Source organism: Monopterus albus, unplaced genomic scaffold (assembly GCF_001952655.1).
Source record: "Monopterus albus unplaced genomic scaffold, M_albus_1.0 scaffold394.1, whole genome shotgun sequence".
NCBI classification, from domain to species: Eukaryota; Metazoa; Chordata; class Actinopteri; order Synbranchiformes; family Synbranchidae; genus Monopterus; species Monopterus albus.
The window spans coordinates 35,361-49,433 of NW_018128274.1; the positions used below are offsets into that span (position 1 = coordinate 35,361).

The following is a 14,073-nucleotide window of genomic DNA, read 5'->3' on the forward strand; positions in this document are numbered from 1 at the left end:
TTTGGTCCATGTAGCACAACGCTAACTGTTTCAGATATTAGTCTCACCTCTCTCAACTTTTTAAGTTGTGAGAAACTTAAGTAATAGCAATGTAATAGAGCCATCTCTCCGCCAATTATAAAGCACCAGAAAATCGTTATTTGTAGTTAAAGCAACATTTTGTCATTGTTTATAATTTTTCTATCATTAATACTGAGGAGCGTCCCATTTTGACTCCGGTGGCCAGCGCCTTCCTTGTGGCTCCACCCATGCGGTTCCAAAAAACTGAAAATAAAATGGACACTTAAGAGTGGTACTTCCCATATTTTTTGTAGATGATTTATCCAAAAATGTACACTACATCCTGAAAGTCATGTGACTATTGAAATGACCAGGGGGTGTATTTAGGGGGAGGTGCATCAGAGTAACAGGGGTGACACTCATTTCAAAACCTTACACAAGAAAAAGTTATAAATCACAAAAAAGGTGACAATTATAACAATAATGAAAATTGCATAATTCTTTCCCTTAGCTGTGTTTGCAACTGAAGTTGAGAGCACATGATTGACAGTGAGTTTTGCTTAATTGTACTAAAATCAAAGTTTTGCAATTGGTGTTTAAGCTTTACACAAAATATACAGTACTAAAATTGTGTGTGTGTGTGTGTGTGCGCATGCAGGTAGTGTAGCAGAAAGGCTTCTCTGTCACCTAGAGCAGACTCGGATGAATGTTGGTGGCTCAGTCATTCCATCTGTATCAGACCTATCATCAGTACACAGCGAGAACACTCAGCTCCACAGGTAAAACATACACACACTCTAGTCTTACAGCAATTTGGCTACCCTGAAAATGTTTTTCTCCAGAGATCACACTGTGTGTGTGTCTTAAGTGTGTGAGGATTCTTAACCAGCATATAAAAGAGAAAGCAGAAAGGCAACAGAACATGGAGACACTAACTCAGAAGGTAGAACCTATGTGTGTATTGAAGTTTACACTCAGGAATAAAGGGATGGGAATAATCGGAGTCACGCATCTCCACAGCGCTGACTCTGCAGGAGGAGCTCGGTGCTTCTCGGTCCAGACTACAGGAACTCCAGGAGGACCTCACAGATCTACGGAAAGCCCTTTAGAACACACAGAACCAGCTGAAAGACAGAGAGGCCGAGAATGCAGTTATCAAAACAGGTTACTGAGATTTCATTCTGATATGCACAATTCTTGAAAGGACAATATAAATCTGCTTGTGTGTTTCTGTGCAGACTTGGAAGCCACGAGAAGTACTGTAGGTTGGTGGACAGTGAGCGAGAAAGAAGTGAGTTGGCCTCTCTAGCCCAACAAAGACCAGAAGAGATGGGAAACTTTAACAGGCAGGCGTGAACACGTTTCTGTCTAAATGCTACAGTCCTTTACATTTGGCCCACTATATTGCATTGTAAATTTAATTTTAAATGGATAAAATTTTCTTTTTTGCCAGTCTACACCCGGTAACCCATAATGATGAAATGAAAACATGTTTTAAGAAATTTTTAGTTTTAACGCTTTGTTTGAAAGGTGTAAAATATTACTGCTGAAAGTTGCTCAACCATAAGAATGCCTTCTCAAAAGGAAATGCCAGTGTAGCAGCTCATTGTGAGAAGTCAACCACTGAGGTCTCTGCTGTTTCAGGATCCTTCAGGAGTCATCAGATTGTCCCACAGTCGTTGACAACTCGGTGTCAGATACTCTGCTGATGATACACTAGCAGCACGGACAGTGTCCAGCAGAGCCCTGGACTGACCACATCATTCAGTATCTGATATCACTGGACCAGCTGGATCCGACCGCCACAGTCGAGCATGGGGGTGTGGCTGCAGAGAGAGAAAGGAAGAGGGACACATTATCACATACTGATGTCAGTTCTCAGAGTGGTGAAGTCCAGTCATGTGGGCGCTGGCCATAGAAGGAGTGCAGAGGACTGTTACAGTGTGACAAGGGATCTGTGTGCTCTGACTGGAGCCTGAGGTCAGGCTCCACCTTTGACACCAGAGATGAGGTGGTATTCAGAGATGGCCTAGTAGCTCTCGATGCCAGTCTGCAGAAGACTGTTCAACTAGATCTGAGGAGTTGATACACTTGGCTTCACTTTAGTGTTCATATGAGCTATGCCCTTTATTCATATAATACTGTCATGCAGAGCCTTTGTTATGCACTGCATTTGCCTATTTTAAGATCAGAAATAAAGCATTTTTAAAAATATTTTCTTCCACTCAAATAAAATGAGTTGGTTCAGTAAAAACATATTTCCTCATCTCCCTCTAGTAATAATATTAATAATAATAAACTTTATTTGTACCGCACTTTCCAGCTCAAGAGCACAAAGTGCTACAACAATAGAAACACAGCAATACAATATCAGTTAAAAACACTCATAGACAGACAAGAAGCCAAATAGATATCCAAAGACTGATATAGGCCAACTACTACCCGGCCGGCTCTCTCACTGGGGGCTCACCCATGGCGGTCTAGTGGACCAATACACACAGTAACATATTAAAACTAGTTAAAAAGTAAATTATTAAAGCTGGCAAAAACAGTGGACACGCTAAACATTAAAAGCTTGTTTACAAAGATGCGTTTTTAACGCTGACTTAAACGCTGCCGGCTCAGTTATCGAGCGTATATCTAAAGGCAGGGAGTTCCACAGCCTAGGGCCATGCACGGCAAAGGCGCGGCCTCCCCATTTTTTGTAGTGTGCAGGGGGAACGTTAAGAGCATTATGACCCGATGATCGTAGGGTTCTGCGAGGGACATATCTAGCCAAGAGATCGGACAGGTGCTGAGGGGCAAGGCCATGCATGGCTTTAAAAACATAAAGCAAAACCTTAAAATCTACTCTCCATTTAACGGGCAGCCAATGAAGAGAAAGCAGAACTGGAGTGATGTGGGCATGCCGACGAGTGTTTGTTAGCAGACGGGCAGCCGCGTTCTGAACAAGTTGGAGCCTGGAGAGTGATGACTGGGATAAACCGGAGTACAGGGCATTACAATAATCAAGCTGGGAGGTCACAAACGCATTAATGGCTTTCTCTAAGTCACTATGAGAGAGAAATGGCTTTACCTTTGCTAACAATCTTAGCTGGTAGAAGCTGGTTTTTACCACTGACTTGATCTGCTTATCAAAGTTAAAATTGACATCAAAAATTACCCCCAGATTTTTTACCGCATTAGAGAGCGAGGGGGCATATGTGCCAAGATCAACTACACTTCCATCCGAATGGGGGCTGATAACAATAAATTCAGATTTGCCTTCATTTAAGTAAAGGAAATTCTGAGTTAGCCAAGTTTTAACATCGTGCAGACAGTTTTGTAGTGCACCAAACGAACCTGACTCCGGTTGAACCAGCGGCATATAGATTTGGATATCATCAGCATAAAAATGAAAGGGAACATTGTGACTAGATATAATGGCGGCAAGTGGTAAGAGATACAAGGAAAATAACAAAGGGGCCAGAATGGAGCCTTGCGGGACGCCAGAAGTCAGGGAAGCTGTGCCGGAAGAATGGTCACCAATCATAACTGAATAGGTAAGATAGGACTCAAACCACCTTAGCACCTCCCCTCCCAGACCGAAAAGGTGCTGGAGTTTTAAAAGTAAAATCGAGTGGTCCACTGGTCAAAGGCCGCAGATAGGTCCAGCAAAGCTAAAATGACTGGGCGTCCTGCATCCAGGGCTAACGCAACATCATTATGTACCTTGAGTAAAGTAGACTCAGTGCTGTGCCGGGCCCTGAACCCAGACTGAAATTTATCACCCAAATCTAAAGATTTTAAGTGAGTTTGCAGCTGAGTAAGCACCAACTTCTCCATAACTTTAGCAAGGAAAGGGAGTAGGAATATTGGCCGAAATGCTTAAGGGTCGAAGGAACCGAGCCAGAACTCAAGCATGAGTTAACAAAGTTGACCAGCCCAGGGCCAATAATATCAATAACTTCTTTAAAAAGCAGGCCCAACACAACGGTGCCATCTTGAAACTCCTCTAGTGGTATCTACCATCCAGTTTTGGTTTGATTGTATCTGTCTGTGCTTCCACCACAACACAGGTGAAGAAAATGAGGTGTAGTTAGTAATGATGTCACCCATTGGTTTTCTGAAGAGCAGTTTTGAAGCTCATGTCTTGAAAGTGCTACATTTTTACTTCAGTTCTTGATATTTCCATATATGCATAGTAGTTTTTGGCTTATAAGGTACACCTACAGTAGCTAGAGCTACTGCAGTCTAAACTAGTGCAGTGAATTTTCCCTTTTCACATTGTGAAAGTGATCATCATGATTTTCTGCAGTGCCATGGATTAGAACAATGTTTTACTGTATTTGTGTTTGCTGGGCCACTTCATTAAAGCGATATGACACTAAACCTAAACCTCACTATCTCTTATGGCTCCATTTGTATTGAAAATTGTTTTGCTCAGTGACCCAAAATGTAACCTGGCATATTTATATTCGATGGAAATCACTTGGTTTAATTAATACTCATACATAAATGTGTTGAGATAAAACCAGAATGTTTGGCAGAGTGTAAGAGTTGTGTTAATGTTAGTGTTAACACTGCGGTCATGACCTCAGTGTTTCTCACTGGACTGAAACTACTTTCACAGTAAGACTAAAAATGCAGGTGACACCTTGTTTTACAGGTTTAGTGTTTTTTATTTCCCCCTCTATGTCAGGAACTGATATGTCCAACAAGAGGAGGATTTTTTTATTTTGCACGCTGAGAATAAAGGTGAAATGGCGAGAATGAAGTCAAACTTACACATTTCAACTTTATTCTTGACATTTTGATGTGGCCCTAATTCTGTCTGTTAAAACTATATAGCTGAAGAACTTTTTATTCCCCCAACATACAAGTGAAAAGATAGAAACCCAGCCCAACAACAAAGACATCCCTTTTTACCATTTCTATAAAACTGTAAAACAGGTTTTAATAGGAAAAGAGGCAAACCCAAAATATTATAAAACTGCTGTCTGAAGCAGCAGTGCCTACCTGGCACACAGTGCACATAGTGTTTACAACAAGAGACAGCATGTTTTCAGCGCACTCTCCATATATTACAATAATTAAAGATTCCCCAAACATCTCAAGTATGCTTTATAAAATTACAGTACAGCTCTGAAAAATGACAGTCGCCTGCTCTAAAACAAGAGATTTCAAATTAAAAGTGCACAAACCAATAAGATATCCTCTTTGGTAGATCAAGGCTACTAAGGAGTTTTAAGTCTCAGTGCAGTTGTTCCTCCACCTTGATGGACAGCAGGTCAGGCCACACGTAACCCAACAGCCCTTGATAGCGCAAACCAGTCAGCAGCAGGCCAGGAAATGATTATTTCCCATAATGTGTTTCTTTAAAGTGAAGAGAAAGCATATGAAGGAGGCTGGCTGTGGCAGTTAACCCTGTGTTTAGGAGCTGTGCTGGAGGTGGACGGTGCTGGCCACAGCCTGCATGTATCTGTGCTCAGCCTGGATGCTGCTGCTATACTTGAGGCAGCTGCTGTCGCCCAGCTCCTCCGCCGTGTCCCCAAAGCCGTGGTAGTGTCCGTAATGCAGGGGACTCCCGCAGTCTGATCCTATTGGCCCCCACCAGGCTGGCCGGTGGGACACACAGCTGCTGGGACTGCTGCTCAGATGCAAGGACCCACACATGTCAGCTGAGGAGTGCTGTGCAGGCACTGCTGCTGCGTGCTGACTGGCTGGAGAGGGGGACGGCAAAGAGAGGATTTTGTGTTGCTCAGTGTGATCCTGGGCAGCATAAGGCAGTGTGTAACGATGGCTGTTGGCAATAGCTTCGGTGTCATCTGCTTTTTATTGAAAGACAATGCAACATTTATTATTTTGACCTCTGCATAACAAGCTTTGCTTTATCAGGAAAACATAAATATCATAACCAAGCTCGAGTCGCACCTAAGTTACGCTCCTGTACAGACTCTGCGGTCATGCTCTCCTCCTCCTCCTCCTCTTCACCTGCACTGCTGTGCATCTGCACCAAATCATCTGCAGCAGACAATGAGAATGATAAAAGAAGCTGCATGGGAACTGTGGGTGGGTGGTTAGAGCTTACAATATTAGGATTTTTGGGAAAAAATTGGGGGCCTTTATATCATCATTCAAAGTTTGTAGCGCACTACTAACACTTTACAAAAATGCATTTCTTACTCTCGGCTTTCCTGGCTTTCTTCATGTGAATGCTGTCCATGGCAGTCAGCTGCCTCTTTCTGCTCAGGGCTCTCTGACTGTAAGGGGCATTTCCATTCTGCTCTCCATTCACATGGAGTCCGCCGAGCTGTAGCAGGTGCTTCTGGGCGTTGGAAATGAAGCGGAAACAGTCGAGGAAGCCGTGAGCGTGGGCCAGGTCTGCTGCTGTTTGCCCACTGGTGTTTCTTAAACTGAACAAGAAGAGTGAGACAGTGCTTCCTGTTTGACATCACACTGTTTCATCTCTAAAAGCCTGACTGCATCCTGACTTAAACATAAACCTGGAAGTAAATATTGCTGGGTGAGATCATCATAGAACTGTCATCATCAGAGACAGCTGAGAATGTCTTCTAAATTTGCTGTGGTCTTGACAATCTCCCTCTGCAACACTTTTTCCCTAGATCAATAAAGTGTCACTGCTTGAATAAAGAGAGCTCATATCTTAAATATTAGATGATACAAGGCAAGATTACAATTCATGTTAGTTTCAATTATCTTAAGTCATTTTTTTATGCTATTTAAAACCTGTATGGCCAAAAGGTAAAATAAGGATGAAAGAGCAAAGCTAACAGAAGATCTATTCTCTGTAGTACTTAATGACAAAGTACATTTCTAATAAATCTGCAGTTTAAAGAACATAGTCCTGCTAATTGTTAATTAGTTAGGTATTGTATATAAATGCAACACCCCTTCCTGCCACTATCCAAAAGTGAAGCCAAAACAGAGTTGGACATCTTGCTTTTGTGAGCCAATTTGATCATGATTCTGCGCAGTAGCGACCACAGGCGGAGCCGCACTATCCGACCACCAATCAAAGCTGTCAAAGCATCCAACTTATTTATAACATGATTTATGTAACATCAACAAACTAGCTCCCTTGGCTAACATAACTTAGCTAATTCAGTATGTGCTACCTACATTAGCAACAGGCTACATTCTGCTATCTCTATTGTTACTAGTCACAAGAGTTACTCCCCAACACAGTTATATTCATGTGTTCTTTGTGGAGGCTAACCTTATCAATGGCTGTAACTATCTTCCTGAGTCAACGGTACAGAGAAATATCAAGTCAGCTGTTTGATTAGCTTGGCGATGCTGCCAATCACACAAATGTTAGACTGTTAATTGACAGGTCATTCTTGTTGCCACCTTATGTTTCATTTTCAGATCAAGTCACCTCTCTGTTATTTTAACTCACCTTTGTTTTTACATTCAGTCATTTACACCATCTTTTTACATTCATTCAGTTTAGGTGCTTGTGCTTTTACTTTTTAGTTCAATTTTTACGACCTATACTGGAACCAGCCACCAGGGGGCAATTTAAAGCGGCTTTCCTTCTGGGTGCTGTCACACAGTCCATCTTTATATACAGATTATGGGTAATCCTCACTCCAAGTCATTTACATAAAATGAAATGTCTTCTAACAAGGCTCTGAAATAATCAAATTTAAATATTTATCTTCCTCAATACCAGACAAAATGAAAAGGGCCAACACAAGAATATTTTATTTTAATGCAGGCCAACACAATAATTCAAGTCTCTGTGTTCTTAGTTGTCTGTTTTTAGTTATTTTGCACCTATATTTTGTTGCTGTGCATCTTTGTGGTCATACTGTATCTCATTTAGTCATTTTGCATTACATTGTGCTTGTTTTGTGGCTCTTTTTGGTAACTTTTCACTTCTTTTTAGGGTTTTATTAAGGTTTATCAAACTTTTTTACCGCCTATTAATAATAATTACATAATAACTAAAATAACTCATTATATTTGTCCTATTTGGTCTTGTCTGGTGTTGAGAGAAGCTTCAGAGTTCCTCCACAGTTTCACTTGCAATCTTTAATCAGATTTTGAGCATAGGACGCTTGGGATCAGTATGTGTTCAATCACTTCTCATACTCTAACTTGGATGGATTTGTTTGGTTGTCACGGTGATGGCTTAGCTGTCATCAGATGTCATCATGTAATTCCCAGATGTTGCTATGTGACCACACTAACACCTGAGCTAGCCCCATTCGCTGATGAAGACTGCAAAATGCAGATGAAAGCTCAGGAAAAGGTACTAAGGGGACTTGTGAGTTAAGATGATTTTGTCACACTTCCCATACAGTATGTTTAATTATGTTGTAATGGATGTTATCACTATTCAGTGCATGAATATGCTCTTATAGGTACCAAGGTGCACAGTGCAACAATACTGTGTACAAACCCTGTATTAACAATCAGAGGTCAGGCAAATCATGATATTTAATTTTGACATTGTTTAAAGAAGCATTTCATTTTATACATCCCCTGGCATGCTTTGATTCTGCTCATATTTCATCACCTACTCTGCGCCTCTCCCTCCAATACAACACAGTCTCCAGCTGAGGCTGAGCTTCCTGTGATTCCTGTCAGTTTGTTAGCACAGTTGTAAACTAAGCATGCAGATATAGACATGACTAGGACTAGCATGAGGGTTGTCTTAGCATTGAAACGATTCACTGCAGGAAATACCTCGCCAGTTTGCCAGCTGCGGAAACTGTAGGAAGCAATAGTGAACACGCATTGCCACAACTGTAAGATGCTCACTGATGTGCCAGATTCTGCGGTGCCTATTTGGACTGCACCCTCTTTCTGGGATTACTTGAGAAAATCATGTTCAAATTCAATAGCTGCAAAACATCAGAACGTGCAGGGTGTTTGTCTCTAATATGGTATGTGATCCAAAAGCAAATGTAAATACTGAATTCAAAGGTAACATGTTGGGACCAATCACACAAATTAAACAGGTTCCCCCACACCCTCTTCACAGCTGCTGACTCAAAGTCCCTGAGGCTGAGAAGCTCATGACATCTATTTACTGACAGATTCCCTGCCCCAATCAACCACTGCTCATTTGGTTTCTTTTGAAATTTGATCCGATACCTACGGAAGAGGATCAGAACCACTGTAAATAATTTATTCAAGTTCTGACTTTAAAGGTGCATTTCAGCTGCTGTAAGAGTCAAAACAAACTGACAAATCCTGTTTCCTAGCAATGACGAATGCAGTCACCAGTCCATAGCCACCATAACAAATAAATTAAGACTTCACTCATTGGTTTAGAGGTAAGATGGGGACTTCAGTGAGTGAACCACGGGCATACTAGGTCCCTAATGTTACCAAAACAAACGTGTTAGCTTTAGATTGCTCTTTCTTTGTCCCACTGTCTCTTTGGTCTGGCATCCACCGTTTTGGACTTTAGCAGATGGGAGCTCCTCCATGGCTGGCTGGGGAATGATGGCTAACCTTCGAAAATCGCTTCTTAAAATATTAGCTAGGTGGTGGGTGAGGCTAATGTCCGGATGGACAATCAAAACAAAGGATGGAGAAGCTGGAATAACAACACAGGGGCTGTAGGCAGCGGAGTGTCACTGGGGGGATAGTAAAGCTGAGAGGGACCACATCCTATGGGATATATGAGACAACATTCAAAACCTTACTGAATGCACCTTTAAACTCAGAATTCTTAGTTTAAAGAATTCAGAAAATAATTCAGAAAGCTGACTTTTTAAAAAGTTGTTATTCTGATATTAAATTCAGATTTCTAAATCATAATTCTTAGAAAAAGGTAATTAAATAAATGAAAATAAGATTATATGTTTCTTAGGTTGATTTTGAATTGATATAAATGTAACACATTTCCATACTAGGAAATCCCTCTTATAAGGATAGGAAGTCTCGTCGTATTTCAATGAACGAATTGTGGGAAGTGACTTGTCTTGCATGAGCACTGTTGCATTGTATCTCACTTGCTCGAGTGACTACAGACTTGTAGTAAGGTTTAGTGTCTTTTGTCAGTGTTCAACATATACTGTAAATAAAAACACGAGCTTTTCTGCCTCTGCATGTCAATGTTATCAGTGACTATTTCTTATCATATGAGAACATTTTTAGCTGTGCAACTGCTGAAGATAAACAGGGGTAGATAAGCAGGGATGCAACCAACTAAATCTGGATGTGATCCTTTAAGAACCACCATGTTGTTCAGTGGGTGAAACTACACTGGTAAAATGACCAACATCATTATGAAGAATGCTTAGTGAGTTGTTGATGATTAGAAAAGTGATGAAAGTGTGGCCCGTTTTCTCCCAAACAGCGGAGTGAATGAAAACAAAGTACACCAACACCAGAGCAGTAGAGCTTCTACAGTGTTAGGAAATATGTTAGCATTTAAGAAATATAAAGAAAAGCACAGAAGTGGTGGTCGAACCCAGTTGGTTGTTGATTCGAGATATTGCATACCTAAAATAAGATTTCTGATCAAATTATACTGAACATTAAAGAAAATGCTAATTCGGGGGCTGCCATTTTAACTAAATCCTTTGGTTTTACTTCTGCATATTTTAGTAGTAAATAAACTGTGGGATACTTACTGTGGTTTAGCACCTGCTATCAACAGAACCTGGATACACTCCAAACTACCTGATCGAGCTGCCTTGTGGATGGGAGCCTCACCTACAAAGTCCTGAATACACAATGTAAAACTCTTAAAGATATCATTTCTAAACATAATAATGAAGGCTATTACCAACAAGACCTTACATAACGAAAGTATAACCAGTATATTATCTGCACAATACTACATCTGGTTACACTGTTGCTAGATGTTGTTGGAGGACCGACCTGTCTGTTGACATCTGCTCCAGCCTGAGTCAACCACACCAGACAGTGAGGTTGTCCTCCAAATGCCGCAGTGTGTGATGGGGTCTGGTTGAAGCGGCTGGTCGTCGTGTTCACCTCACAACCCATCTGTACCAGGTGCACCACACAGTCTAACTGTATGCACAAAAACACACAGCGCAGCGCAATAATGTGACTAGTGAGGTTCATGTAGCATTCAGTAGATAGGCACGTCTCTCCTAAGCCACGTTTTAAGATTTAGGTGTATAACGTCAATGTTATCAATAAAAAAAAAGAATAAAAGGAAGAAGAAATGTTTGGCACCTGAATAGTCATTGCCTCTATATGGACCAATGAAAACAACCTGTTTTTCCCCAAGTGAACTTTATTGTACAGTAACAATCAGCAGTGATGCCAACTTGGCGACTTTCTCGCTAAATCTGGCAACTTTCCAAATCCTCTTGGCGACTTTTTTTGTCAAAAGCAACTAGCGACAAATCTAGTCTTGGAGACTTTTCTGGTGGTTTGGAGACTGACATGAAAGCACATATCACTCTACAGTTACTGTCCTCAATGAGCAGCGGGTGCTGCCATGAGCCCCTCCCCTGTCCCGAGGCCCACACCGCTCCGCATCCACACTGCAGATGAATTATGCGTAGGCAAAGCCTTCGCTGAGCCCGCATGAAGGAGGAGGGATAGGCAGGTAGGTACTTTATTGATCCCACAGAAAATTTCTGTGTTACAGCAGCAATAGAGAGCAACCAACATAACACCATAAGAACAGACACCACCATAAGAACAGAACTTCATAAAAACACAGAAAAGAACACAACGAGGACACAGCTGCTGTAACTTGCTGCCACTCCACGCGACCCATGCGTACGCAAGTACATAGTAACAAAGCTCTAGCAGCTGAAAACAAACTGACTAGCTTTAAGCACAAGCTTCAGTCAAACAGAAAAATACAAATCCTTAATATAACCAGACAATAACTAGATGGTTGTTACACTCTCTCAGCCACAAAATTTACCATGCTGTTCCAAAACGAGTCTTCAATTTAGTGTCCTTTCTTGCGTTATTAGCACCTGATAATACACGTTTTGCTGTTAAAAATCCATTGACTTAAAAGCCCTGATATACAGTACACCCACACAATGAGCTAAACCAAAGTATGATGAGACTAACAATCTGTACACACACTCAGGTTGCGCCCAAAAATCACTCCCTCATTCACTCTATAGTGAAATTCAGAATTCAGACACACACTATATAGTGACCAGTGAATGATTTCAGACAGAGCCATAGTCTTCAGAAAATTAACATTAGCATTAACATTAGTGAAGAACTGAGCTCCACCTGCAATGCCAACCTCTCCGGTGCCAGCCAGGTTGAGGTCTGGGAAACAGGCCGGATCCAGGGAGTAGACCTGAGAGCGATGGGCATTGGGCTGCATCCCACAACCCTCCTGGAGGAGGGAACAGAATGAAAGGACACCAGTGGTTTAGAAAGGTTGGGACATTGTGTGACTGAAAAATGCTTCGAAATGAATATCAGCAATTTCACACCTGCAGTAACTTATTTAGAAACTTTGTTAATGTTACAAAATATTTCATTTGATATGGAATTTATAAACATTCATAATATTCAACTCTTCTCAAACAGGTCAAAACTCTGTTGTGAAACATATAGGGACAGTCAAATGGCATAAAGTGAAAATGAATAAATGCTACTGTTGCTTACAAACACTGCTCCCTTCAGCATGTCGGGTACAACCATAGGAATGAAGCCCTGCAGGAATCAAAAATCAAAGAAGTTTGCTTCTTCCATATATTAACAAAATAATCATCATAATCACATCTACAATTTCCAAACACGTGCTTACCCGTTGCTGCAGTGTGTCAAGGGCAAAGTTGTGTGTGGAGGAGGAGGAATGCTGCCTATGACTCCAAAAACACCGTCCCCACCGTCAAATATGGAGGTGGAAACATTATGCTTTGGGGATGTTTTTCTGCCAAAGGGACAGGACAATTGCACCGCATCAAAGGGAGGATGGATGGGGCCATGTACCGTCAAGTCTTGGGTGAGAACCTCCTTCCCTCAGTCAGGGCATTGAAAATGGGTCATGGTTGGGTATTCCAGCAGGACAATGATCCAAAACACACGACCAAGGCAACAAAGGATTGGCTCAAGAAGAAGCATATTAAGGTCATGGAGTGGCCTAGTCAGTCTCCAGACCTTAATCCCATAGAAAATCTGTGGAGGGAGCTGAAGGTTCGAGTTGCCAAACATCATCCATGAAACATTAATGACTTGGAGAGGATCTGCAAAGAGGAGTGGGTCAAAATCCCCCCTGAGATGTGTGCAAACCTTGTGGCCAACTACAAGAAACATCTGACCTCTGTGATTGCCAACAAAGGTTTTGCCACCAAGTACTAAAGCACATTTTGCAAAGGGATCAAATACTTATTTCATTCATGAAAATGCAAATTAATGTATAACTTTTTTTGTAATGCTTTTTTCTGGATTTTTTTTTATTGTTGTGTCTCTCACTGTTCAAATAAACCATTGAAATTGTAGACTGATCATTTCTTTGTTAGTGGGCAAACTTACAAAATCAGCTGGGGTTCAAATAATTTTTCCCTGACTGTATGTCTTGTTGCTGTAAATTGGTGTAGTTTGCATAAAATAGGTAGAACATCCTGTATCCAAATGTCAAGTAGTCAAGCATACATATCTTCCTTTTTCCCGTGCTGAAGGATTGTTTGTTTTGCCTTGCAGGGTTTGAAAGCATTCTGGAGGGTGTATATGGCCCAGTGCTGCTGAGAGACCTCAATTTATTTGATGGTGGGTTTTTAGTTTGAATATTTTTAAAAAAGGTGTGATGATATTAATTTTCAACAAAAACTGAAATGATCAAAACCAACCATGTCTTATTCTGCTGTGACTACATTTGACTTTTTAACCCAGCATGGAACACGCAGGCAGAGCACATAGGTTCCTATCATGTTAATCTTTAAAACTTCATCACAAATTGTTTGATATAGTTTTTTTTTTAACCAAGCCATGTACTTTAGTGTTTCGCAAATATTGCTCAGACAGGAGTCAGTATTTATGGTGACAAGTGTAAATACATATTTAGTATTGTGTGTTCAGGTTTCCTGTTTGACAGGGATATAAAATTACCAGTGTTATGACTGAAGTTGGACTCACAACTATAAAATGATAAGG

General features: G+C 41.1%; 1 protein-coding gene across 5 annotated transcripts in view; it reads right to left on the reverse strand.

Moving 5' to 3' along the window:
* Positions 1–4,804: 4,804 nt before the first annotated feature.
* The window catches only part of ankrd10a (ankyrin repeat domain 10a), an 11,444-nt gene continuing 2,175 nt past the window's right edge, over positions 4,805–14,073 (reverse strand). For 3 of the 5 annotated variants that reach the window (XM_020586066.1, XM_020586070.1, XM_020586069.1), the window contains exons 2-6: positions 10,849–11,001; positions 10,599–10,690; positions 6,166–6,395; positions 5,914–6,003; positions 4,805–5,810 (exon numbers count right to left, since the gene is read on the reverse strand). In XM_020586066.1, coding sequence (XP_020441722.1) covers positions 5,413–5,810; positions 5,914–6,003; positions 6,166–6,395; positions 10,599–10,690; positions 10,849–11,001 — 963 coding nt within the window. In that variant the 3' untranslated portion in view covers positions 4,805–5,412. The remainder of the gene's footprint in view (positions 5,811–5,913; positions 6,004–6,165; positions 6,396–10,598; positions 10,691–10,848; positions 11,002–14,073) is intronic. The other 2 variants (XM_020586068.1, XM_020586067.1) reach the window with 2 other exon arrangements.